The sequence below is a fragment of the Salvelinus alpinus genome, chromosome 22, assembly GCF_045679555.1.
Source record: "Salvelinus alpinus chromosome 22, SLU_Salpinus.1, whole genome shotgun sequence".
Taxonomy (NCBI): domain Eukaryota; kingdom Metazoa; phylum Chordata; class Actinopteri; order Salmoniformes; family Salmonidae; genus Salvelinus; species Salvelinus alpinus.
This window is the reverse complement of record NC_092107.1, coordinates 33,815,659-33,843,592: the sequence shown is the minus strand read 5'-3', so window position 1 is coordinate 33,843,592 and position 27,934 is coordinate 33,815,659. Positions and strand designations below refer to the sequence as shown.

Below are 27,934 nucleotides of genomic sequence, written 5' to 3'. Positions count from 1 at the left end.
GAAATATTTAGGACTAACTTATTCCTTGCCACCCACTCTGAAACTAACTGCAACTCTTTGTTAAGTGTTGCAGTCATTTCAGTCGCTGTAGTAGCTGACATGTATAGTGTTGAGTCGTCCACATATATAGACACTCTGGCTTTCCTCAAAGCCAGTGGCATTTCATTAGTAAAGATTGAAAAAAAAGTAATGGGCCTAGATAGCTGCCTTGGGAAATTTTAGATTCTACCTGGAGAGGCTTCCAATAAAGAACACCCTCTGTGTTCTATTAGAAAGGTAACTCTTTATCCACAATATAGCAGGGGGTGCTCGCTTCGAGGCAAGTAACACTGAAACACGCATGAGAGCATCAGCTGTTCCGGACGACTGTGTGATCACGCTCTCCGCAGCCGATGTATGTAAGATCTTTAAACAGGTATGGTGGAGAAATTACAAAATTATGTTATAATACTGTCATTGCATCAAATGGTTGTTTTATGCAACAGAATAGAGGGTTCTTATAACTCTATTGTGTCTGTGTGACCTGAAATATTAAAGTTGACTTGTTTTGAAGAAATGTAAAAGTCTCTCCTTTTGGTTACAATAATTCCACGACACAGGTCAACATTCACAAGGCCGCAGGGCCAGACGGATTACCAGGACGTGTACTCCGAGCATGACCAACTGGCAAGTGTCTTCACTGACATTTTCAACCTCTCCCTGTCTGAGTCTGTAATACCAACATGTTTCATGCAGACCATCATAGTCCCTGTGCCCAAGACCACTAAGGTAACCTGCCTAAATGACTACTGACCCGTAGCACTCACGTCTGTAGCCATGAAATGCCTTGAAAGGATGGTCATGACTCACGTCAACACCATTATCCCAGAAAACCCTAGACCCAGTCCAATTTGCGTACCGCCCCAACAGATCCACAGATGATGCAATTTCCATTGCACTCCACACTGCATTTCACACCTGGAGAAAAGGAACACCTATGTGAGAATGCTGTTCATTGACTACAGCTCAGCGTTCAACACCATAGTACCCACAAAGCTCATCACTAAGCTAAGGACCCTGGGATTAAACACCTCCCTCTGCATCTGGATCCTGGACTTCCTGACGGGCCGCCCCCAGGTAGTAAGGGTATGTAACAACACATCCGCCACGCTGATCCTCAACACAGGGGCCCCTCAGGGGTGCGTGCTCAGTCCCCTCCTGTACTCCTTGTTCACTTATGACTGCACAACCAGGCACGACTTCAACACCATCATTAAGTTTGCAGATGACACAACAGTGGTAGTCCTGATCACCGACAACAACGAGACAGCCTATAGGGAGGAGGTCATAGACCTGACCGTGTGGTGCCAGGGACAACAACCTCTCCCTCAACATGATCAAGACAAAGGAGATGATTGTGGACTACAGGAAAGGAGTAGTCCTTGGCGTCCACATCACCAACAAACTAACATGGTCCAAACACACCAAGACAGTCGTGAAGAGGGAACGACAAAGCCTATTCCTCCTCAGGAGACTGAAATGATTTGGCATGGGTCCTCAGATCCTCAAAAGGTTCTACAGCTGCACCATCGAGAGCATCCTGACTGGTTGCATCACTGCCTGGTATGGCAACTGCTCGGCCACTGACCGCAATGCACTACAGAGGGTAGTGCGTACGGCCGAGTACATCGCTGGGGCCAATCTTCCTGCCATCCAGAACCTCTATACCAGGCGATGATCTATACCATGTCAAAGAAGGCCCTGAAAATTGTCAAAGACTCCAGTCACCCTAGACTGTTCTCTCTGCTACCGCACGGCAAGCGGTACTGGATTATCTATGCATAGTCATTTTAACTCTAGCCTCGCTACTGTTATTTTACTGCTGCTTTTTAATTATTTTTTATTTTTCACTTATCTATTTTTTTCTTAACACTTATTTTTTGTCTTAAAAGTGCATCGTTGGTTAATGGCTTGCAAGTAAGCATTTCACTGTAAGGTCTTCAGTACACCTGTGTATTTGGCCCATGTGAGAAATACAATTTTATTTGTTATGATTTAAGCAACAGTGAGCGTGAATTAATTGGAATCTGAGTCAGGCTTTGAGGTGACTCACGGATGAAATGAGAGAGTGTAACGGTTGCTCTCCTCCTTTTCATCCGAAGAGGAGAAGCAGGGGTCGGACCAATACGCATCGAGGTAGTTTGACATAATGAATTTATTGACAAGACGAAAACGAACACGAACTACACTTGAAATGATACAAAATAACAAACAACGTAGACTGACCTAAACATGAGAACTTACATAGACACGAAGAACGCACGAACAGGAACAGACTACATACAAACCGAAACAGTCCCTGTGGTACGAAATAACATACAGACACGGAAGACAATCACCCACCAACTAACAGTGTAAAACAGCCTACCTATATATGATTCTCAATCAGAGGAAATTAATAACACCTGTCCCTGATTGAGAACCATATAAGGCTAATTAACAATCACACTCCCACATAGAACAAACACAGACTGCCCATCCCAACTCACGCCCTGACCAACTAAACACATACAAAACAAGAGAAAACAGGTCAGGAACGTGAAAGAGAGAGAGAAGCTGGTCCTAGGGCTCTGTTCACAAACACAAACACACCCCACAGAGCCCCAGGACAACAGCACAATTAGACCCAACCAAATCATGAGAAAACAAAAAGATAATTACTTGACACATTGGAAAGAATTAACAAAAAAACAGAGCAAACTAGAATGCTATTTGGCCCTAAACAGAGAGTACACAGTGGCAGAATACCTGACCACTGTGACTGACCCAAACTTAAGGAAAGCTTTGACTATGTACAGACTCAGTGAGCATAGCCTTGCTATTGAGAAAGGCCGCCTTGGGCAGACATGGCTCTCAAGAGAAGACAGGCTATGTGCCCACTGCCCACAAAATGAGGTGGAAACTGAGCTGCACTTCCTAACCTCCTGCCCAATGTATGACCATGTTAGAGACACATATTTCCCTCAGATTACACAGATCCACAAAGAATTCGAAAACAAATCCAATTTTGATAAACTCCCATATCTACTGGGTGAAATTCCACAGTGTGCCATCACAGCAGCAAGATTTGTGACCTGTTGCCACAAGAAAAGGGCAACCAGTGAAGAACAAACACCATTGTAAATACAACCCATATTTATGTTTATTTATTTTAACTTGTGTGCTTTAACCATTTGTACATTGTTACAACACTATATATATATAATATGACATTTGTAATGTCTTTATTGTTTTGAAACTTCTGTATGTGTAATGTTTACTGTTAATTTTTATTGTTTATTTCACTTTTGTATATTATCTACCTCACTTGCTTTGGCAATGTTAACACATGTTTCCCATGCCAATAAAGCCCCTAGAGAGAGAGAGAGAGAGAGAGAGAGAGAGAGAGAGAGAGAGAGAGAGAGAGAGAGAGAGAGAGAGAGAGAGAGAGAGAGAGAGAGAGAGAGAGAGAGAGAGAGAGAGAGAGAGAGAGAGAGAGAGAGAGAGAGAGAGAGAGAGAGAGAGAGAGAGAGAGAGAGAGAGAGAGAGAGAGAGAGAGAGAGAGAGAGAGAGAGAGAGAGAGAGAGTTTATAAATCAGGAAGAAGTAGTGTAGTCTGATGCATATTCATTCTGAACTTGGTATTGTTTTTTTAATCACCTGGACCAGTAAAGCAGTTTTTGAAAACCATCACAGATTTTAAGGTATGTTACACACATGTCTTCTTTGGGATGATTACTTTGTTAACGCATTCAGGTTTTCTACATTTTGAATTACATTTACTATGTTTATTATTGTTGGCCCAAAATTGTTATAAATAGACTTTGAACCATCCAATTCAATAGGATCCACATATCACAACATCCTATTTTATGGCGGTTTGCTCTAGCTTGCTAGAATAGCTGCACAACAAGCAACATGTAACAACTTCTCAGGGTCTGTTCAAGAGTGCGCAACGTTACAAAACGTTCAGAATGTATCATGTTTATTGAACAGACATTAATCACAGGCTCTATAATTCTTTCTGGTAAAGCTTCCATTTAAGGGGTCCTTATAAGAAGTGTAATTACATGTGTAGTTACACTAACAAGTATTATAGTTAACTGTAACAACTCATAGTTACAGTGTAATAACAACATGTAACTGGTAGTAATTGCGGTCTGTTATTACAGAGGTTTAACAATGAATGCTTGTTACCATGCTTGTTACAAATGGGCAGGTTTCCACTAAATTCACCAACTTAGTGTTTCACTTCTTCTCAGCTGCATACAGTAACAACTGTCACAAAGGTTGTGATCTCTCATGGATGCGCTGGGTGTCTGAGAGATTATAGCCTATGGTCAATAGGCTCTAATTATTTAGCTTTGAATGTGAACTGTTCAAACTATATCTCTACTCAGTTGTGTTGCTAGCACTTGCCCCCAAAATAAAGTGTACTGTCTGGGTTAACTTGGTTGAGCTGGTAAAAACAGATCAGTAACTCAACCTCACTGACCGGGATCTAATATGGGTGGCATCCCAGATGTGGAAAAATACATTATTTCAAAGCATAGTACATGTCATGTTTCCCTAAGTAGATTATAATGTACATACAAGATGTTACACAGGATTTAGCCCATTAAAAATAAGTGTATGTTGAGGCATACTTACTTAATTAAGTGACAATGCCCTCGAAGCCGGTGTTTGGAGGCACGGTTGTGCCAGATATGAAGTCGAGGGGAGGCAAACCGTGTCAATATATCCTGCAAACACCAGCTTCGAGGGCATTGTCACTTTTATACAACGGGTTACCAACATATTCAAATAATGATTTACATATTTTAATTAAAAATATTATTTTGATGAATTTATTCATACTATTTCTATTCCACAAGATATAGTCCGACACAAATCCAAGGTTGCTACCCAAGCCGGCTGGTAATTCTTTCTATCGGTTGGGTTGGTAGAGATGCGACCCAGTCATTAAGTATTTTTGTTCTGTATCTATGGACGCGACACAGTCGTTTATTCTAAATGTTCCTTTGCCATACTGGCTGGCAACGTTCTTATCTCTTGCTTGCTAGCTAGCCATACTGTTGCAAACTTACAGTCACGTCAAAAAGTGCAGCCAGAATAACAGCAAACTAGGCACATTTGCATTTGTTTAAGTAGTTTCTAGTGACATTTATTTGGATACATCTATAACAATGAGCTAATGAGGAGCGATTTCACCTGGCATTCAAAATGTGCACACTCATCAGGACACTGTTGTTCAGAGGAGCTAGCCAACAAGACAGCTAACAACACAGCTAGCACAATCACTTCAAACTGAAGCTGAAAAGACTGCAAACTAGCTGACATTTCTTTGTACATATCCATAAAAATTATGCCAGCTGATTCATGATTTCAACTGGCTGAGAAATGCTGCCTCCCTGCCTGTCTGTCTCATCCCAACACATGTATTACTATGGGACAGCTGGAGACCGAATTTGAATATTGAAATAATGTTGAAAATGTCAGAGAGACAGACAGCAAGGTTTATACAAATCTCCACCCTTGCAAACTAAACGTTAGTATAAAAGAAATGTGAGATAATGTCTAGATGCTTTTTATAGCGGAGATCAAGTTTATAAATTGCTTGGCTGGGCTGATGAGACAGTGGATTGCGCAGTCAGATGGAACAGAGTAAATATTCATGTTAATGTCATAGATTTAGCCGGTGGTAACTTGTGGAATGGACACTGGCTGGAATGTGGTTTTAACCAATCAGCATTCAGGATTAGACCCACCTGTTGTATAATTATAATTAATGTGTACTTATTCAGTAAATTACCCATCCTGACAACCTGGCCCTCATTTTAAAGGTGCAATATGCAGAAATCGCTCCGCCATTTCCTGGTTGCTAAAATTCTAATAGTTCGCCTGATTTCAGTTTATGTGACAAAACAGGCCATGTATAAAGTAGAGAATAATCGTACCATCTAAACTGCTGTGAAATATCCTTGCAAATAACCAAAAATATTGTATTTTCTGTTTGAATCTTGTGTACAAAACCGAAAGTAAAAGACTAAAAAATAAAACTTAAGAACGGGAAGTATAGAAATAGGGAACATAGAAGATATCTTCTGCTTCTTAGACTTGCTTTCAATGAGAATGACAGATTAATAACTCACATTAACTCAAACGTGAATTTGGTAGGGTTGCCCAAAAAGTTAGATATTGTAGCTTTAAAGCTTCTGGAAGTTTCACTTTATTTCACAATAAGGTACAGAAATTAAGTAAAACTTACAGAAGCTTTAAAATGAGGGGCCAGGTTGTCAGGATGGGTAATGTACAAGTACACATTCATTACAAGTAAGTACCCCTCAAGATACACATGATTCTAACTAGCTAAATCCTGTGTAACACCTAGTAATTACATTGTACTTATGCAGATATTAAATGTACTCTGTGGTGTTTATCCTCTCACGTGGATTGCGTATCCAGAACCTTTAAAATGAGGGCCAGGTTGTCAGGATGGGTTGTGTACTGTATAAGTACACATTAATTATAACTAAGTACCCCTCAGGAAACACTTTATTTTAACTAGCTAAATCCTGTGTAACAACTAGTAATTACATTGTACTTTAACAAATATTTAATGTACTATTGTCACGCTCTGACCTTAACATAGATAACTTTCTTTTTTATTTTGGTTAGGTCAGGGTGTGACGAGGGTGGGTATGCTTGTTTTGTATTGTCTAGGTTTTTTTGTATGTCTAGAGGTGTTGGTAAGTCTAGGTATATGTATGTCTATGGTGGCCTGAATTGGTTCCCAATCAGAGGCAGCTGTTTATCGTTGTCATTTTCCCTTTTGGTTTTGTGGGTTCTTATTCTATGTTTAGTTGCCTGTCTGCACTAGCCATATTAGCTTCACGGTTCGTTTTGTTATTTTGTTCGTTTTGTTGAGTGTTCATTCGTTAAATAAAGAAGTATGTACATTTATCACGCTGAGCCTTGGTCTCCTCCCTACGACGGCCGTGACAACTATGCTTTGAAGTAGTGTGTTTTTTCCGAATCTGGAATGACCAAATTAACCCAGATGGTACACTTTATTTTGGTTGCAAGTGCTAACAATAACGTTGAGTGGAGATATATTTTAAACAGTGCACATTCATGGGTAAGTAATCGCGCATAATCGTGCAGATACCCAGTGCAATCACGAGGGGTCTCAGACTTTTTGACTGTTGTTACTAAATCGAATGCAGCTGAGAAGAAACAAAAGACTAAGTTGGTGAATTTAGTGGAAACCTGCCCATTTGTAACAAGCGTGGTAACAAGCATTCATTGTTACACCTTTGTAATTACAGACGGCAATAACTACCAGTTACATCTTGTTATTACAGTGTAACTATTGGTTGCTACAGGGAACTGCAATACTTGTTACAGTGTAATTACACATGTAATTAGACTTTAATAAGGACCCCTTAAAATGAAGTGTTACCTTATTTAAAAAAAATCTGCTGTGGTTATTGATTATTCTACCACATCCCGACCGGGAGACCCATGAGGTGGCACACAATTGGCCCAGCGTCGTCCGGGTTAGGGGAGGGTTTGATCGGGATGTTCTTGTCCCATCGTGCTCTAGCGACTCCTTGTGGCGGGACGGGAGCATGCACGCTGACTCATGTCGCCAGTTGTACGGTTTTTCCTCTCACACATTGGTTTTTCCTCTGACACATTGTTGCGGCTGGCTTCCGGGTTAAGCGGGCAGGTGTTAAGGAGCGCGGTTTGGCGGGTCATGTTTCAGAGGACGCATGACTCAACCTTCACCTCTCCCGAGCACGTTGGGGAGTTGCAGAGATGAGACAAGATCATAAGTGGTTTGCAATTGGATAACATGAAATTGGGGAGAAAAAGGGGGTAAAAAAATAAATATTTTGAATATTCTACAGCTGGTATGATGGGATAAAGTAACCTAAATCCATGTGTGTGTTTGTCCTGAGACGCTTTTTGCTAAACGTTATTCTAACCCAGATTGTCAGACAAGTGTGAAATGTTTACTTGCCTCTATGTATCAATTTGTGCCATCCTAAAACTCTGAAATGATGAAATACCTGACCAACACCATCAAGGTGGCAGGTAAGCTTACCTCCTGACTTAAAATCATCCACTATTGACTATTGCATTTCATCCTTTTGCAGTAGTCCGAAAGGATTAGGAATGAGAATCATTGAATAGGATCTCTATGACTAGTTCAACCAGAGGTTACACAGGATGGACACTGGACAGAGATTGACATTATTGCGTCAAGCTGCTGTGATCATTTCATTGTTTATTGTTCACAAGAACTCCAAGCTCGGTAATTTCCCTTTTTGCTCAAAGGCCCTTTCGTTTCTCTATTTTCTTTCTCTCTGTATTGTTTGCAAAGGGCCTATATGTAAGCATTTTACTGATAGTCTACACCTGTTGTTTCAACGTGGTCTCAGAACATTTCGTATTATTCTGTAAGTAAATCTGAGACATTCCATTTAGTGTGATGTTACTTTTCTTATGGTTTGTTAATTTGTCCATCATACATTTCTTAGAATATGTTACGAATTACAATTTGTATGTTATGCTACAAATTGCAATTCTATATGTTACGAATTAGTAATTAGCACAATATGTTATGAATTTTTAAAATGTATGATATGTTACGAATTTTTATTTGTTGTGGCTAACGTCAGCTGGGTGGCTAGGTGGCTAACACTAGCTAGGCTAGGGGTTAGGAGTTAAGGTTATAGTTAGGTTAAATGGTTAAGGTTAGGGTTATGTGGAAGAGTTAGCTAACACGCTAAGCAATCGTAAAGTAGTAAGTAGTTAAAGCTGCTAATTAGCTAAAATCCTAAAGTTGTCTGTGATGAGATTCGAACATTCAACCTTTGGATTGCTTGATGTTCATGTTACACGCCTTCACATCCACTCCGACCAACAACCCTACTTTAATTTTTACCTTAACCTATCTTATGCAACCATACCAAACATAACTTATCATACTAATTTGAACGTCTCGGATTTACATGTAGTATGTTACGTCTAGTCTATGAGACCACTGGTTGTTTATTTATCATGTGACGAATACATTTGTATTTATTTTTTTACCTTTATTTAACTAGGCAAGTCAGTTAAGAACAAATTCTTATTTTCAATGACGGCCTAGGAACAGTGGGTTAACTGCCTGTTCAGGGGCAGAACGACAGATTTGTACCTTGTCAGCTTGGGGATTTGAACTTGCAACCATTCGGTTACTAGTCCAACGCTCTAACCACTAGGCTACCCTGCCGCCCCATTTGATTTGTATGAGGAAATACAGTACTGTATGTTCCCTCTCCTAAGAAGACCAGTGTTGTATGATTGCCAGGGTTTTATCAATATTGATACAGTACAAATCAATATTCCAACAGTGCCTGTTTTCCAGTAAGAGGACAATAATATGACACCTAACTTCCCCATTCAGGTGCCAAAATGGTGAACTGCTGTGGATTGATAACTGTCAAGAATAAACCAGGTACTGTTTGAAAGCAGAAATTATTGTTTACTTCCCATGTCTGTGTGTATTTTCCTTCTCCCAGACATGAGCTCTCATCAGTATCTTGTTTATCCTCTCTCCTTCCATCCCTCCCTCTCTCAGTGCCTCTGAAGAGTATTGCTGTGGAAGTGAGTGTCCAGGGGCATGTGGCCACTGTGAGCTCCACTCTGCAGTATGAGAACCAGGAGAAGAGCCCTCTGGAGGCCATCTTTGTTTTCCCTCTGCCAGGAGAGGCTGCTGTCTGCAGGTTCAGTGCCAAGATAGGACAGACTGAGGTGGTGGCTGAGGTTCAGGAGAAACAGAAGGTGAGGGGAAATGACAAGTCAACAATGAGACAAAAGCAACAATGCAGATCTACATTTCTTTTCTTTTTTTTCAGGATTCATTTCATGTTTATAACAATCAATAACATGTTAGTACAAATGTTGTTACTAGTGTAGTTACATAGTTACTACACAGGTTTAAGAACAACTTGGTGTAAAGTCTTACTGGGCAACTATATCCAATTGGTTAACCAAGCAGTCTATGACTTGCGGAGCTTCAAGAATCAGTATTATCCTTTTGACCGCTCTCATATCACTATTGTCTCAGGCTGATGATGCATCCTTGTGTTCCTCTGTCCCCCTCTCAGGCGCGGGAGCAGTATGATGATTCATTGAGCTCGGGCCAGCAGGCCTTCCTATTGGAGGAGAGTGATGAGAGCCCGGATGTGTTCAAGCTGAGTGTAGGTAGTCTGCCTCCAGGGGAGAAGGCCTCTGTCAGCCTAGACTATGTGACAGAGCTGGCTGTACAGGCTGACGATGGCCTGAGGCTCTGCCTGCCCGCCGTGCTCAACCCCCGCTATCAACCTCAGGGTAAGAACATGTGCCCCTGCATGGAGAGACACAAACCACTAATACATCATAGTGCAGTGTAAAACCTTGTGGGCAGCAGTGTGACTAGGAACCAGCAACTGGTCACATAGGGTGGTGGACTTCAGTCCTGCTCTTGGAGACCCACAGGAAGTGGTGCAGGCTTTAGGTCCAGTCCAATCACCCACAAATTAGCATGTTTCTGTTCATCTCTTTCCTCTCTCGCCTTCTGTCTTCTCTCTGTCTCTCTACCTCCTCCTCCCTCCCTGACCCCATCTCTCTCTAAGGGTCAGACAGTGGTAGTGGTGGCAGTGCCCTGGTGTCCTCGGTGCCTGCTGCTTCTGTGCCCTACAGTCTGTCCCTCACTGCCCGTGTGTCGTCCCCTCATCCCATCTGTAGAGTCGAGTCCAACTGTCCCCTGGACCCACTCAACTACCTCAACACAGAGAAAACCCAAGCCACGGTACTTTGTGTGTGTCTGTGTGTGTGAGTGTGTGTGTGTGTGTTCATATGCATGTTTAAGTGTGTTTATTTTATACACAGTCAAATCAAATTGTATTGGTCACATACACATGGTTAGCAGCTGTTAATGTGAGTGTAGCGAAATGCTTGTGCTTCTAGTTCCGGCAGTGCAGTAATTATATAACAAGTAATCTAACAATTCCCCAACAACTACCTAATACACACAAATCTAAAGGGGTGAATGAGAATATGTACAGTTGAAGTCGGAAGTTTACATACACCTTAGCCAAATACATTTAAACTCAGTTTTTCACAATTCCTGACATTTAATCCAAGTAAAAATTCCCTGTCTTAGGTCAGTTAGGATCACCACTTTATTTTAAGAATGTGAAATATCAGAATAATAGTAGAGTGATTTATTTCAGCTTTTATTTCTTTCATCACTTTCCCAGTGGGTCAGAAGTTTACATACACTCATTAGTATTTGGTAGCATTGCCTTTAAATTATTTAACTTGGGTCAAACGTTTCGGGTAGCCTTCCACCAGCTTCCCATAATAAGTTGGGTGAATTTTGGCCCATTCCTCCTGACAGAGCTGGTGTAACTGAGTCAGGTTTGTAGACCTCCTTGCTCGCACCCGCTTTTCAGTTCTGCCCACAAATTTTCTTTAGCATTGAGGTCAGGGCTTTGTGATGGCCACTCCAATACGTTGACTTTGTTGTCCTTAAGCCATTTTGCCACAAATTTGGAAGTATGCTTGGGGTCATTGTCCATTTGGAAGACCCGTTTGCGACCAAGCTTTAACTTCTTGACTGATGTCTTGATGTTGCTTCAATATATCCACATAATATTCCTCCCTCATGATGCCATCTATTTTGTGAAGTGCACCAGCCCTCCTGCAGCAACGCATCCTCACAACATGATGCTGCCACCCCTGTGCTTCATGGTTGGGATGGTGTTCTTTTTCTTGCAAGCCTCCCCCTTTGTCCTCCAAACATAACAATGGTCATTATGGCTAAACAGTTCTATTTTTGTTTCATAAGACTAGGGGACATTTCTCCAAAAAGTACAAAAAGTACATGTGCATTTGCAAACCGTAGTCAGGCTTTTTTATGTCGGTTTTGGAGCAGTGGCTTCCTTGCTGAGCGGCCTTTCAGATTATGTTGATATAGGACTCGTTTTACTGTGGTGTCGTGTCTTTTGCTATGCCGGATTAAGTGAAATGACATGCTATTCTATAAAATCCTTTCTCTGTAATTAATATTACCTGATTGAGCTAATCATGTAAATGTAATTAACTAGAAAGTCGGGGCACCACGAAAGAGTATTTATGGAGCTGTTATCTTCCGAATAAACTCTTAAAAACCTAGTAATATTTTACATCAATAGCAGTCAATATTTATCGTCACCTTATTATTATTATTATTATTATTATTATTTCAGTCTCCTCTGAAAGTTGTAAATTCTTGGTTATCTTCACGAACCCTGGCTAACAAGTTGAATCACCAATACAAAATTGGGTTTAATTACTTATTTACTAAATACCTAACTGATCACACAGAATTACATATACACAGAATGCAAATTATGTCATACAGAAAACGTCCCTGGTGGACGGAGCCGACATGACAGCTGGTTACACAAAGGAAAGGGGGTTGGGTTTGAGTGAAAGAGCGGGAAGACTGAGGAACAAAGGGAGAAGCTATGCTATCGTAAATACAGTATCTTATGCATTCTAAATTACCGCCCATTTGGAAAAGGGAAATGCAATTCATATTTACTCTGAGCTGCGCTTTTGTAGGTTGTTCGTAGATGCCTACCGTGTTGCCCAACAGAGATCTTGCTGTCCTCAGAAGAATGTCTCTGGTGGTAAATGGGATATGTTGTAGTATCGTTGTTGTGTGTTAGATTGGATACGTCGTCCGTCCTTTCCTAGCCCACGTTTACAGCGGCCGCTGCTAACTCAAAGGCTCGGAGGTATCACTTCTGTAGTGAATAAGAGTGCAAAGTTCATACCATTCGCCACCAAAGCTCACGCTGAGGTTGGCTTAGTTCTGTAGTTATTATCTGAATCCTTCTGACATCGGACCGTCGCCCTAATGTACCCGGGACAGGAGGTTACATTTTCGTCAAGGGCTTACTGTAAATAGTGGAGGTAGAGAGGAGTGTGTTTCATAGTTTATAACCAATGTCTCTTCACAGGGGCGGGCCACTGATTGAGCAGAGCTCTAACCTTATGAAAGCCCAATTCTCTCATTTGGAACCTTACATTAAAATTACATTCAATCTTTTCACAAATAGTTTCATATTTAAACATTTAAATAGCACAACAATTCCATGTGAATCTGATAACTAGAATGTGTAGACTTTCCCAGATACAGTTAATGTCATCCTGTAATCACTCATAATGTCTCAGATGACAACCGAACTGACATCATATTCATTAAGTACCAACACATATTTTCAACTTGTTCTATTACCGAAATATGGTTCCTCTCCCTCCACTTGTTTGATGTTCCCAGACTCTCTATGTTTAACAAAGACTATTCAAGAGTCCTTCAGTAGAGTCAGAGAGAGAGGGAAGGGAGAAAGGTATTTATGGTGGGGTCATAAACCTTACCCACAGGCCAGCGTCATGACAGTGGATATAGATACTTTTGTACCTGTTTCCTCCAGCATCTTCACAAGGTCTTTTGCTGCTGTTCTGGGATTGATTTGCACTTTTCGCACCAAAGTACGTTAATCTCTAGGAGACAGAATGCGTCTCCTTCCTGAGCAGTATGACGGCTGCGTGGTCCCATGGTGTTTATACTTGCGTACTATTGTTTGTACAGATGAACGTGATACCTTCAGGCATTTTGGAAATTGCTCCCAAGGATGAACTAGACTTGTGGAGGTCTACAATTTTTCTTGGCTGATTTCTTCTGATATTCCCATGATGTCAAGCAAAGAGACACTGAGTTTGAAGGTAGGCCTTGAAATGCATCCACAGGTACACCTACAATTGACTCAAATGATGTCAATTAGCCTATCAGAAGCTTCTAAAGCCATGACATAATTTTCTGGAATTTTCCAAGCTGTTTAAAGGCACAGTCAACTTAGTGTATGTAAACTTCTGACCCACTGGAATTGTGATACAATGAATTATAAGTGAAATAATCTGTCTGTAAACAATTGTTGGAAAAATTACTTGTGTCATGTGTAACGGATGTGAAATGGCTAGCTAGTTAGAGCGGTGGTGCGCGCCAGTTGCCTTTCAATCGGTGACGTCACTTGCTCTGAGACTTTGAAGTAGTGGTTCCCCTTGCTAGTAGTGGTTCCCGAAGGGCCGCGGCTTTTGTGGAGCGATGGGTAACGATGCTTCGTGGGTGACTGTTGTTGATGTGTGCAGAGGGTCCCTGGTTCGCGCCCGAGGTCGAATCGAGGGGACGGACTAAAGTTAAACTGTTTCACATGCACAGAGTAGATGTTCTAACCGACTTGCCAAAACTATAGTTCGTTAATAAGACATTTGTGGAGTTGTTGAAAAACAAGTTTTAATGACTCCAACCTAAGTGTATGTAAACATCCGACTTCAACTGTACAAATAAGTACATGGATGAGCGATGGCCGAGCGGCATAGGCAAGGTGAAGTAGATGGTATAAAATACAGGATATACATGTGATATAAGTAATGTAAGATATGTACCAGTCCCAATCTACTTGAGACACACCTACTCATTCCAGCGTTTTTCTTTATTTTGACTTTTTTCTACTTTGTAGAACAAAAGTGAAGACATCAAAACTATGAAATAACACATGGAATCATGTAGTATCCCAATTTTTTTTTTAACAAATCAAAATATATTAGAGATTCTTCAAAGTAGCCACCCTTTGCCTTGATGACAGCTTTGCACACTCTTGGCATTCTCTCAACCAGCTTCATGAGGTAGTCACCTGGAATGCATTTCAATTATCAAATGTGCCTTGTTAAAAGTTAATTTGTGGAATTTCTTTACTGCGTTTTAGCCAATCAGTTGTGTTGTGACAAGGTAGGGGTGGTATACAGAAGAAATCCATATTTGGTAAAAGACCAAAACCATATTATGTCAAGAACAGCTCAAATAAGCAAAGAGAAACAATAGTCCATTACTTTAAGTCAATCTGGAACTTTGAAAGTTTCTTCAAGTGCAGTTGCAAAAGCGCTATGATGAAACTGGCTCTCATGAGGACCGCCACAGGAAAGGAAGACCCAGAGTTACCTCTGCTGCAGACGATGAGTTCATTAGAGTTACCAGCCTCAGAAATTGCAGCCCAAATAAATTCTTCAGAGTTTAAGTAACAGACACATCTCAACATCAACTGTTGAGAGGAGACTGCGTGAATCAGGCCTTCATGGTCGAATTGCAAATGAACCACTACTAAGGACAACAACAAGAAGAAGAGACTTGCTTGGGCCAAAAAACACGAGCAATGGACATTAGACCGGTGGAAATCTGTCCTTTGGTCTGATGAGTCCAAATTTGAGAAAAAATAGGTGAACGGATGATCTCCGCATGTGTGGTTCCCACTGTGAAGCATGGAGGAGGTGTGATGGTGTGGGGGGTGCTTTGATGGTAACACTGTCGGGGATTTATTTCGAATTTAAGGCACAATTAACCAGCAGGTCTACCACAGCATTCTGCACGATACCCCATCCCATCTGGTTTGCACTTAGTGGAACTATTATTTGTTTATCAAAAGGAGAACACCTCCAGGCTGTGTAAGGGCAATTTGACCAAGAAAGATAGTGATTGAGTGCTGCATCAGATGACCTGGCCTCCACAATCACCCGACCTCAACCCATTTTAGATGGTTTGGAATGAGTTGGACCGCAGAGTGAAGGAAAAGCAGCCAACATGTGCTCAGCATCTGTGGGATCTCCTTCAAGACTGTTGGAAAAGCATTCCAGGTGAAGCTGGTTGAGAGAATGCCAAGAGTGTGCGAAGCTGTCATTAAGGCCAAGGGTGGCAACTTTGAAAAATGTATAAAATATATTTTGATTTGTTTAACACTTTTAATACATGATTCCATATGTGTTATTTCATAGTTTTGATGTCTTCACTATTATTCTACAATGTAAAAATTAAGAAAAACCCCTTGAATGAGTAGGTGTGTCCAAACCTTTGACTGGTACTGTACGTACGTATGAATGTCTGCGTGTACAGTATGTCTGTGTGCGTGCACTCTCACTAGCACCATGAACCATCCGAATACTTCATAGTTGTTAAATTCCCTCTCAGACTGCTCTGTCTTCATGTGAATGTTGTTCTAACTGCAGGTCAGTCTGGCTGCAGGTCATCAATTTGACCGGGACGTTGAGCTGTTGTTGTATTACCAAGACACCCATCAGCCTACTGCTATAGTAGAGGCAGCACAGACTTCTGCCAAGCCAGGTGAGGGGGGTGGGTTTACTCTGTTGTAGATGTGTGGAGATGAGATCAATGAGTAGTCTAGTCTACTACCTTAATCCATGTTTACATAGAGGAACATGGTGAGACAGAAGATACAGTAGATGTAGTGTAGAGATGGAGAAAGAGGACAAAGGCTGTTGAACACTTCTGTCTCTCTCTCTCTTTATCGCTCCCAGGCTCTCTGATGGGCGACCCAGTGGTCATGCTGAGCCTGTACCCAGAGTTCCCCAAAGATGTGATGTCGACGATGACCTCACTCGGGGAATTCCTTTTTGTTGTGGATCGCTCTGGCAGCATGTCATGCTCCATGCACAATGGGTCTGGGGCTCAGGACCGCATTGGCAGTGCCAGGGTACACACACACACACACACACACACACACAACCCTGCACTAGTAAATTAACATCTCAATCTGAACAGGATTCACCAAGAGATGGTTTAGAGTGAAATCCAGTACACAGTGGTTACTCTGTAGTCTTCCATTCTTTAAGCATGTCCTATATGGTTTATTGAATAGTAAAAACACTTGAATTTCTCTCTTGCAGGATACTCTGCTGCTCTTGCTGAAAAGCCTGCCAATGGGGTGCTACTTCAACATCATCGGCTTTGGGTCCAGTTATGAGTCCTTCTTTCCGTGAGTGTTCTCTACTTTCAACCCTCGTCTCAATCAGGTCAAGTCAGTGTCTGAGGACTTACGTTTTTTACAAACACATTTAGCTGTGTCATTCGAGGGTTTTATCATGTATGTTGTACCAGGTAGTCCAAATCCAAATATAATCAGTGACAGTGTTTGACAGTTAATGTTTACATCTTTTTTTAAATTTGACCTTTATTTAACTAGGCAAGTCAGTTAAGAACAAATTCTTATTTTCAATGACTGCCTAGGAACAGTGGGTTAACTGCCTTGTTCAGGGGCAGAACGATGAGCTAATCATTTGCAGCAGGTAGGGGTAGAGCCCTCACGGTGACTGTATTACCGCCACACCACCTGTCACGAGTCATGAAGGCAGTCAAATTTCACATGACCGTTTACTCACGGTAATTAGGCTTCTCCAAGCTCTGATGCTGCTGATGGTCATTAGTAGCCCACCAAACTTTCTAACTGCCTGGTACTCAGCACTCTATTGTCCCTCTAATCTCTCTGACATATATGCAAATGTCATCAAACACTTAATGAGAGCCCATGAGTTTTGATGGCCTCTATAGGCTAGGCCTACTGTATTTATTCATCTTTATTCATCAACTTTCCTAATATTAAGCACATTGTAAAACAAATCAACAGGAGTATAGCCTACCTGGCTGTCATGAATATGAACCATGGCAAAAGTGTCCTCCATTCGCTATTTATGTGCATAGTCCTCCATTTGCTATTGAAGTGCTATTTTCTCATGCCCCTGTTCTGAGACAGGTGCATGATACTGGTCCAATCTAAGTCAAAATAAATATCACTCATTTATTAAATGTAAAGACAACATTCAATTAAGAATAGTCTGATGGGTGACAACGTTAGAATATCACTTATGATTATTATTATTTTTTTTAAATCTATTTTAATTTCACCTTTATTTAACCAGGTAGGCCAGTTGGAACAAGTTCTCATTTACAACTACGACCTGGCCAAGATAAAGCAAAGCAGTGCGACAAATTACAACGCAGTTACACATGGAATAAACAAACGTACAGTCAATAACACAATAGAAACAAATCTGTATACAGTGTGTGCAAATGAAGTAAGGAGGTAAGGCAATAAAAAGGCCATAGTGGCGAAGTAATTACAATGTAGCATTAACACTGGAGTGATAGATGTGCAGATGATGATGTGCAAGTAGATTGATGTTTTATCAGTGGCGATTTTAGCATGTAAATCTTGGTGGGTCAAACAACAACAACAAATGTTGATGCATGCCAGCAAAGCCACAACACAACACTAAAAATACATTCATTGCACTATAACGGTGACAAATGGTGCCCACAAACTGTTAGGGCCTACATAAAGCTGTCCCAAAAGCAGAGCGCCCTTTTCAGCATCATGGAGTGAATCCTTACCACCGCTACACCTGGTTATCAGCGAGCCTTGTAGGGAAACAGTTCATTCAGCCTCATTACTGCCTTTAAAAAAAAACAAAGCTGATATGGCTGACTTGCTTAAACAAATGTGGTTTCAACTAACAATTGAGATGTACAAACTATGGCATAAGGGAACGACGAGCGGATAAGAGGCAATCCAAGCTAGGTCGGACGTAGTCAATATAACTATTTGTTCAGCGCTTTTGTAATGTACAGCAGCAGAATTCAGAACCCTGGGCCGTTCTTACAGTATTCTCCCTGTACACCAAGTCAGAACCGTAGGTTAAATAAAGGGGGCTTATAAGCAGACAATGAAAGCTCTTACAATATTCAATGATTACATTTCTTGAAAACAGGCTATTGGCTAAATGGGGGAAAAGGGACCAAATTAGTAGGGTGAGGCACATGGGCTACTAACTGCTTACTACACAACATACACTTAGTATTACTTTCTTGGCTACAGTATACATATCTCCCCGGCAGATTACATCATTCATGTAGCAGCATACAAGACATTTTTGGACTCACCTTATTGTGCTGTGCTCACTTGAACAGGAAGGTGGCGCGGCGGTCCTTCTTGTGGGCTCTAGAAAGAGGCCCGAGTTCCCGACTTGGAATAACCGTTCAGTTATTTTCCCAGTCGGAGATACTTTTTTCCCCAGAGTTCCCAGTTGTCTTGAACGCGGCAGAAGTCATGCTGGATTGACCGCATGGCCAATGTATAAAAATTTTACCAATTGGATATCACACAAAATTGGTGAGAAAAGGGGGTATTTAATTTAAGGATAAACATTCACACGCAATGCCATGGGCCAGAAGTTACGATCTTGTCTCATTGCTGCAACTCCCCTATGGACTCGGCGAGGTTCGAGAGCCTCACTGCTTCTTGACACACTGCTCGCTTAACCCGGAAGCCAGCTGCACCAATGTGTCATGGGAAACACTGTTGAACTGACAACTGCAGTCAGCTTGCAAGCGCCCGGCACAAGGAGTCGCTAGAGCACAATGAGACAAGGAAATCCCGGCCGGCCAAGCCCTCCCCTAATCCGGACGACACTGGGCCAATGAGGGCTGAGGCTGCAGTCGCGCCTCAGCCCTCATTGTTGAATTTGCAATTTCCAACTTGTTGTGTAATGTGTGTCCGATGAGCACCGATATGTTTTATCTAATAATTTCTCATATGACAAGTGTCGTGATGTAGCTATTAGTAATATGATGACATGCTATTTATCGAATAATTAATTGTGTAGTTATTACGTGATTTAAATTAATCATTTAACAATTACCTCATTAGTAACCTGGGGCACCACAGGAAAAGTTTGTTTAACGAGTTACCGTTTCCCAAATTAACTCAAGAAAATCAGAATCTCCATATCATAGCATTTCCTCATATCAGTCTCATTCTGAACATTCCATAATCCATTAAATCTGCAGGAACGCTAGTCTACATGATGACTCAGGAATACATAAATTGTCTTAATTATTTATTTACTCACTAAATAATCACACAGAATTACATAAACACACACACAGGATAGATTATACATTGATTACCAACTAAATGTAATAAAAAGTCCCTCGTGGACTAACCCAATATGACGGCTTGTTACACAATGAAAAAGGGTGGGGAAAGAAAGAGCGGGAGAAGGGGAGACAAAGGAATTCAACTATCGTACATGCAGTTGAATAATACGCTCATGTAAATATGGACATTTAGCACCCTAACAACCACTCATTCGGATTTAGAAATGCAATGTACATATTTACGCTTTTATGTCTTTGTCGTCTCTCTCTGTTGAAATTGCCCGATCAGCCTGTGGAGAGTAGTACATCAGAAAGTCTCTGGATGTGTAAGTCTCTTGTTGTCCAAAAGAGGTCCCCTGTAAGTCTCTTGTTGTCCACCAGAGGTCCCCGCAGTAGCAATCTTCTTCTTTGTTCTGGAAGTGTCCGTTCAAATGGATACATCAGACTACCACACGGTGGTGGGAAGGAAATGTTCTTCCCTTCTCATCCCTGTTAGACTGGATCCTTCAAAAGGTACACACGTAGTGGCCCTCGGCCGAGTTTACTAGACTAAAGTACTTAAACAGCTGCAGACTGAATGTTCCGATGTAGTCTTTATCTTAACTCAAAGTGAGTCTTACCATTTTCTGGTCTGGTAGAGTCTAACCATTCCTGATGTCCGGCTCAACACCGTCCGTATACTGGTCTCAATGTTTGATTATTCAGGGTACAGTTAGAACCATTTTACACGCCAGTAGCAACCTGGCAATGTACTGGTCTCTTGAGATGTTGTTCTTCTCTGTTGAACGTTTCAGAGTTTCTAACCATCTCGTGTCGATCATGCTGGTCTAGTAATTCTTTAGGGGAAAAAGGGGCATTCCCTCCTTTGGCATAATGTTTGTGCTCACGTGGGCGTGGTTACTGACTTGGCAAAGGTCTCTATGACAAAATGTTACCTCAGTTCGAAGGCTAAAATCACATTTCATCTTCTCACAAATAGTTTCAAATTTAATCATATACGTTTTACAATATTTAGATGTAAACCTGACCCCTTGAATGTGTACACTTTCAGAGATAAAGCTATTTAGTTATACCGTCCTTAACAATATCACATAAACATTAATCATATAAAATCAGTTGTTGTTTAGTCCCACCAACTATTTCAAACATTATTTACATTAGAAATATTGTTTCAATGTCCAAACTTTTGATGTTACAGTACTGCAAAATCAATCTCTTTTGTAACAAAGGGATTTTTAACTTCCATTTCTGCATAGTGGAAGAGAGAGTTCCTGCAAGGAACTGTCATAAAACTGGCCTACTCCCCCAGGAGGGGGGAGGGGGGGGGGGTCTTGAAACCTTTGGTTAGCCGGCACCTTTGATCTCCATCCAGGAGGGCAAGTCATAACACAAGGATTGAAAAGGATTTGCCAGTAGATTGCCAACTTGATTCATGATGATCAATGACTGCTTGTCTAGCTTTCTACCTAAGATTTATTAAAGTATCAAAGTCCAATCAAAGCTATGTAATTTGACATAATTTTGTCTGTGGCCAATGACCTAATGTAAGTCTATGGCAGCACCCAAGGGGCTTGAATTTTCGAGCTTTACCCGTAGATTTTGCGGTGACGTAGTGTCCGCATGAGTGAACACTGAGCCAATCACAGAACAACCAGAGAACATTACCAACCCCTACACTCCGTATTTTCCGCTGGCTGCCCCACCACCACAGAAAGCACTGAGCTAGGCTGAAACACCTGTATTTTGGAGCTGCCTTACTCTTTAAGCTTAACAGGTGGGGCTCAAAACCCTGCCCTAAATGACTCGTCGCCGCTGAGTGCTATCACTAATGCCCAGCTTGTGCATTAAGGCCAGAAACCTCGCATACCTTTTTTTCTTCTTTTTTCGCAACTTTCAAATCATAGACGCACACCTCATGTATCCTAGCCCATAGGCCTATATGTTTTGATAAGGTTTGTATTAGAGGTCGACCGATTATGATTTTTCAACGCCGATACCGATTATTGGAGGACCAAAAAAGCCGATACCGATTAACCGGCCTGTTTATTTTTATCTTACATATATCCTAATGTTTGTTTCACAACTAAAGTTGCATAAATTTCTCGAAATTAAGCATATAGGAGGACCAGTTTCTTTGTTAACTGCTCAACATAGAATAGCTGCATGTGCGCACTTCTTTTGAAATCGTTTGGAGAAAATATCCTTTCTATTTTATTAAGATTTGTTCAAATGTATTCTTCATACTATAAAACATAATGCCATGGAATTCCAAGCACATCTTGTCTGCTAAATTAACTAGTGTAGCCCACAGCCATATGGCATAGCCTCAGAGTGCTATTCTGTTCTTCTGAAATAGACTACATTTTCTTCATATCGTGTTTCTTTAGACCTGTCAAAAATAAGTAATGGATATATTGTGATGGTGGCTTGTTTAGGCTATGCTTGTTTAGGCTATGCTTGTTTAGGCTATGCTTGTTTAGGCTATGCTTGGAAGCCAGGAGATGCTACACATGCTTATACTAATAGCGGTCAATTACCATGAGACCAGCAGTTATTTGGTGACAATTACTTGGCTGACAAAATGTAATGACTGCCACAGCTCTAGGTAGGGGAAATATTAAAATGTCCATGTCCTATAATATGTTGTGGTGATGACCCTTTGACCTTCTGTGTTTGTGTCTATCTGGACATCAGTAAGAGTGTGGAGTACAGCCAGAAGACTATGGATGAGGCTCTGCAGAAGGTGAAGGCAATGAGGGCTGATCTCGGAGGTACAGAGATCCTCCAGCCTTTAAAACATATCTACCGCCAGCCCTGCCTCCCTGACCAGCCCAGACAGGTAACTTACACACCTTACATAAACAAACACCCCATAGACAAATGTGTCTGCACTTTCTGTAACGATGGTTCCATTGAGAAGCTCAGGCATTACTTTACTGTGGGTTATACAGTGACCGTAGGGATGATCTTTACTGTGGGTTATACCGTGACATTAGGGATGATCTTTACTGTGGGTTATACAGTGACATTAGGGATGATCTTTACTGTGGCTTATACAGTGACATTAGGGATGATCTTTACTGTTGGTTATACAGTGACATTAGGGATGATCTTTACTGTGGGTTATACAGTGACAGTTGGGATGATCTTTACTGTGGGTTATACAGTGACAGTTGGGATGATCTTTACTGTAGGTTATACAGTGACATTAGGGATGATCTTTACTGTGGGTTATACAGGGACATTAGGGATGATCTTTACTGTGGGTTATACAGTGACATTAGGGATGATCTTTACTGTTGGTTATACAGTGACATTAGGGATGATCTTTACTGTTGGTTATACACTGACATTAGGGATGATCTTTACTGTGGGTTATACAGTGACAGTAGGGATGATCTTTACTGTGGGTTATACAGTGACAGTAGGGATGATCTTTACTGTGGGTTATTCACTGACAGTAGTGAGGATCTTTACTGTGGGTTATACACTGACAGTAGGGATGATCTTTACTGTTGGTTATACACTGACAGTTGGGATGATCTTTACTGTGGGTTATACAGTGACATTAGGGATGATCTTTACTGTGGGTTATACAGTGATGGTAGGGATGATCTTTACTGTGGGTTATACAGTGATGGTAGGGATGATCTTTACTGTGGGTTATACAGTGACCGTAGGGATGATCTTTACTGTTGGTTATACACTGACAGTAGGGATGATCTTTACTGTTGGTTATACACTGACAGTTGGGATGATCTTTACTGTGGGTTATACAGTGACATTAGGGATGATCTTTACTGTGGGTTATACAGTGATGGTAGGGATGATCTTTACTGTGGGTTATACAGTGACAGTAGGGATGATCTTTACTGTGGGTTATACAGTGACCGTAGAGAGGATCTTTACTGTTGGTTAAACAGTGACAGTAGTGAGGATCTTTACTGTGGGTTATACAGTGATGGTAGGGATGATCTTTACTGTGGGTTATACAGTGATGGTAGGGATGATCTTTACTGTGGGTTATACAGTGACAGTAGGGAGGATCTTTACTGTGGGTTATACACTGACAGTAGTGATGATCTTTACTGTGGGTTATACAGTGACATTGGGGATGATCTTTACTGTGGGTTATACAGTGACATTGGGGATGATCCTTTTCATCAGCTGTCCAGCTAACAGTGAAAATAATTTCTACTGAACACAAATATAAATGCAACATATAACAATTTCTAAGGTTTACAGTTCACAGTGGTGTAAAGTACTTAAATAGTTTTTTGGGGTAACTTTACTTTACTATTTATATTTTTGACTACTTTTACTTCACTATATTCCTAACACACACATTGTCATTTTTACTCCATACATTTTCCCTGACAACCCAAAGTACTCATTACATGTTGACTGCTTAGCAGGACAGGAAAATTGTGAAATTCACGCACTTACGCATGCATCTTTTGTAAATAATTTTGGAGTGTGCCCCTGGATATCCATACATTCTAAAAACAAGAAACTGGTGCTTTGCATAATAAGTGGCTTCTACTTTTGATACTTAAGTATATTTTAGCAATTACATTTACTTTTCATACTTAAGTATATTTAAAACCGAATACTTTTACTCAAGTAGTATTTTACAGGGTGACTTTTACTTTAATAGAAAGTTACTCAAGTATCTATACTTTTACTCATGTATGACAATTGGGTACCTTTCCCACCACTGACAGTTCATAAAAGGAAATCAGTCAATTGAAATACATTGATAAGGCCCTAATCTTAGGTTTCACATGACTGGGTAGGGGCGCAGCCATAGGCCCAACCATTTTGGAGCCAAGCCAACCCACTGGGGATCCAGGCCCAGCCAATCAGACAAAAATACCCCTCAGTTTCATCAACTGTCCAGTTGGCTGGTCTCAGATGATCCTGACGGTGAAGAAGGCGGATGTGGAGGTCCTGGGCTGGCGTGGTTACACGTGGTCTGCGGTTGTGAGGCCGGTTGAACATACTGCCAAATTCTCTAAAACAACATTGGAGGAGGTTTATGGTAGAGCTATTCAATTCTCTGGAAACAGCTCTGGTGGACATTCCTGCAGTCAGCACGCCAATTGCGCGCTCCCTCAAAGACATCTATGGAATTGTGGTGTTTGACAAAACTGCACATTTTAAAGTGGCCTTTTGTTGACCCCAGCACTTGTGTAATGATCATGCTGTTTAATCAGCTTCTTGGTATGCCACACCTGTCAGGTGGATGGATTATCTTGGCAAAGGAAAAATGCTCACTAACAGGGGAAGTAAAGAAATTTGGCCACAATTTGAGACCAATAAGCTTTTTGTGCAAATGGAACATTCCTGGGATCTATTATTTCAGCTCATGAAACATGGGACCAACACTTTAAATGTTATATTTTTGTTCAGTATAAATGCCTCTGCCAAAGCCTGCCACCTTATCCTCCAACGGAGACGTTTCTTTATAAATGCCTGCATGTCCTTTTTATTGACTGTATTTAGTTTGGTTTATGCATACATGCAGGGGCGAAAATCTGATATCAACCTTGGAGGGGACAATTACATGAAATTTTCTCAAGAGCAATTCCTGAGGGGGGACACCAAAAGTAGTGCTGTAACACATAGCCTACGTTGTAATATGTTAAATGTATATTGAGGAACCATAATCACTACTACTGGATAATTGATAGGTACAGTAGTTAACTGAAGGGTTTTCCCAACTTGTTCAAATGTTTAAATCATTATAATACTACTACTAATAATAGTTATAGCAGTGCTCCTTACCAGTCCAGTATGTATGCAGGTATTTGTACTTACAAACAGCAATATCAAGAAAGGCCAGTAGGTGACAATGGTACTGTACACTGTATGGGTGCAGTTTTCATAAATACAATGAACATGGTGCGATCACATCTAAAAGAGTCTCCATTGAGAACCATCACAAAGTTGGTCTCCGTATTGAAATTACCTTTTAATTTGACTTTTTCTGATACATTTATATAGTCATTAAATATCTGCCACTGGCCTGAGTCTACTACAATATCTTTACAAGAACAAAAAGCTTAAAATAAGTACAGTTCTAAAAGCAAAATAACTACTTCAATGAAAAACCCAAATAATCAAACAAAATATCCTTCAGTCAGTGTCTCAACTCTTCAAACAGCAGCTATGGACAAGTATGTCGCACAAAGAATGCAATTTTAAATAAAATAACAGGAAATAAATAATTTGTAAGTGTACTGTCATGTACTAAAAACTGAAAACTACTAAACAAAAGAACAAATATCAATTACACCAGGGGTTCTCAAACAGGGGTCCACGGACTAATTGGGTTTCCAGTAAGTTTACATATAATATAGAGCGGAGGTCCCTGAGGACCACTCAAAACCTTGCCTGCCTTGCCTCAAAATATGCAGGGGTTCAAGTACCCAAAAAAGGTTGAGAACCACTGCTATACACACTACTGAACAAAAGAACCGAACATATGTTTGCGGGTTTCAATGGATCCAACAAATTGATGGCAGATATTTTCCCTCTTGAGACTGTCCAGCCTGTCTTTATGTACATTACAGACAACTACGCCGTTCAGTCTCTCTTGGCCCATGCTAGCCCGTAGCCAAGTCTTTAACCTGCGGAGTGCACTGAAACTCCTCTCAGCCTCACATGAAGACACTGGCACCACAAACAAAATTCTGATCAGCACCTCAACTTGGTCAACCAACCCCTGCACCTCCACTGGAAGCCTCCTGAGGACCTCTGCTGCCTCTCCACTGCTGCTACAGGGGTATTTGTTGTGAAAGAGAGGGATCTGCACTGAAAGAGAATCTATGTTCACCTCTGGGTACTGATCTAGAGACTCATCCAACTCCCCCGTGAGAAGCGCTCTTTCCAACTTTTGCAGGACGTTTAGAATGTCCTGGTCAAAACGGTCGCCAAACTGAACCTCTACACCATCCAACACTTAAAAGAATTCTGCCCTATAGTGATCCACTGCTTTGCCAGCAAATTGTCTTGAGTGTCACTCAATGGATTCAATGGAGTCAATAAATGTTGTTGCTTTCTCATACAGTGCAAGATAGCTTTCGTCATTTCTCTTGCCCCTAAGAGATGACCGCACACACTCGACTGCAGCCTGCATACCAGAGACAGCCTGAGTTTTCTTCTGCAGTGAAATGTTTAGACATTCAAGCTCTCCAAGAACAGCAGAGGCAAGTGTGAGGCCCAACACAGTCTTGCCTTTGCTGAAGTGCTCGAATAAGCCACTGGCAGTTGAAGCTGTCTTGGATGCAGATTTTGCTATCTCCTTTAGGCTGCTTAGTACCCGCTCATGCTGCCCTAGCACAGCTCTAATAGCAGTATTCCGCACAGTCCACCTTGTTGGACATAGGGGTTTCAGGGTGGTCAGATTTGTATTTTTGGACGTGGAAATTGATTCAAACATGCTCTTAAACTTTCCTGACTGGCCATAGAGGACACCTAACTGATGGACCCAGGAAAGGGAATCCCGGATCAGTGGGGAGGCGGAGCAGCCAGCCTGTGTAATCAGATTTACTGTGTGCTCCACAATGTACATAGAGGGCTAATGGCTGCTGCCTCCTCACAATTGCCTGTGCACCTGTGTATTTTCCTGCCATGTTTGAGGCACCATCGTAACTCTGCCCACGTAAGACAGACATGGTCAAATTGAGCCTCAACAACACTTCAGTTGCCACTTTCGCAATGCCCTCGCCTGTTGTCTCCGACACCCTGTATAGCCCAATAAACTCCTCGTGAGGGACAAGGTCATGGTCAACATAACGCAGACAGACACTCTCCTGTTCAGCACCAGAGACATCTTGAGCACCATCAACAATTACTGAAAATTGTACAATCGGAAGAGACCTAATCTCAGCTGCAATGACTCGAATGACTATATTGGCCATGATGTTCAGAATTTCATTGTGCTTTGGGGCCTGTGTACATTGTGGTACGCTCTGTTAACCACTTCAGTAAAATGGGATCCTCTTCTGCCCTAAGTTTCAAAAGCTGGTATAAATTCCCAGTCAGCCGT

General features: G+C 41.3%; 1 protein-coding gene across 15 annotated transcripts in view; it reads left to right on the top strand.

Annotated features, from left to right (window-relative positions):
* Nucleotides 1-3,648: 3,648 nt before the first annotated feature.
* Nucleotides 3,649-27,934, top strand: part of LOC139549447 (von Willebrand factor A domain-containing protein 5A-like) — a 39,432-nt gene continuing 15,146 nt past the window's right edge. For 7 of the 15 annotated variants that reach the window (XR_011669884.1, XR_011669883.1, XR_011669882.1 and 4 more), the window contains exons 1-9: nucleotides 3,649-3,721; nucleotides 9,475-9,525; nucleotides 9,649-9,851; nucleotides 10,178-10,400; nucleotides 10,685-10,860; nucleotides 16,158-16,272; nucleotides 16,467-16,642; nucleotides 16,836-16,924; nucleotides 22,576-22,720. Coding sequence is in view for 9 of the 15 variants with exons in the window: in XM_071359965.1 (XP_071216066.1) it covers nucleotides 9,483-9,525; nucleotides 9,649-9,851; nucleotides 10,178-10,400; nucleotides 10,685-10,860; nucleotides 16,158-16,272; nucleotides 16,467-16,642; nucleotides 16,836-16,924; nucleotides 22,576-22,720 (1,170 nt within the window). In the remaining 6 variants the exon portion in view is untranslated. The remainder of the gene's footprint in view (nucleotides 3,722-9,474; nucleotides 9,526-9,648; nucleotides 9,852-10,177; nucleotides 10,401-10,684; nucleotides 10,861-16,157; nucleotides 16,273-16,466; nucleotides 16,643-16,835; nucleotides 16,925-22,575; nucleotides 22,721-27,934) is intronic. The other 8 variants (XM_071359964.1, XM_071359960.1, XM_071359958.1 and 5 more) reach the window with 4 other exon arrangements.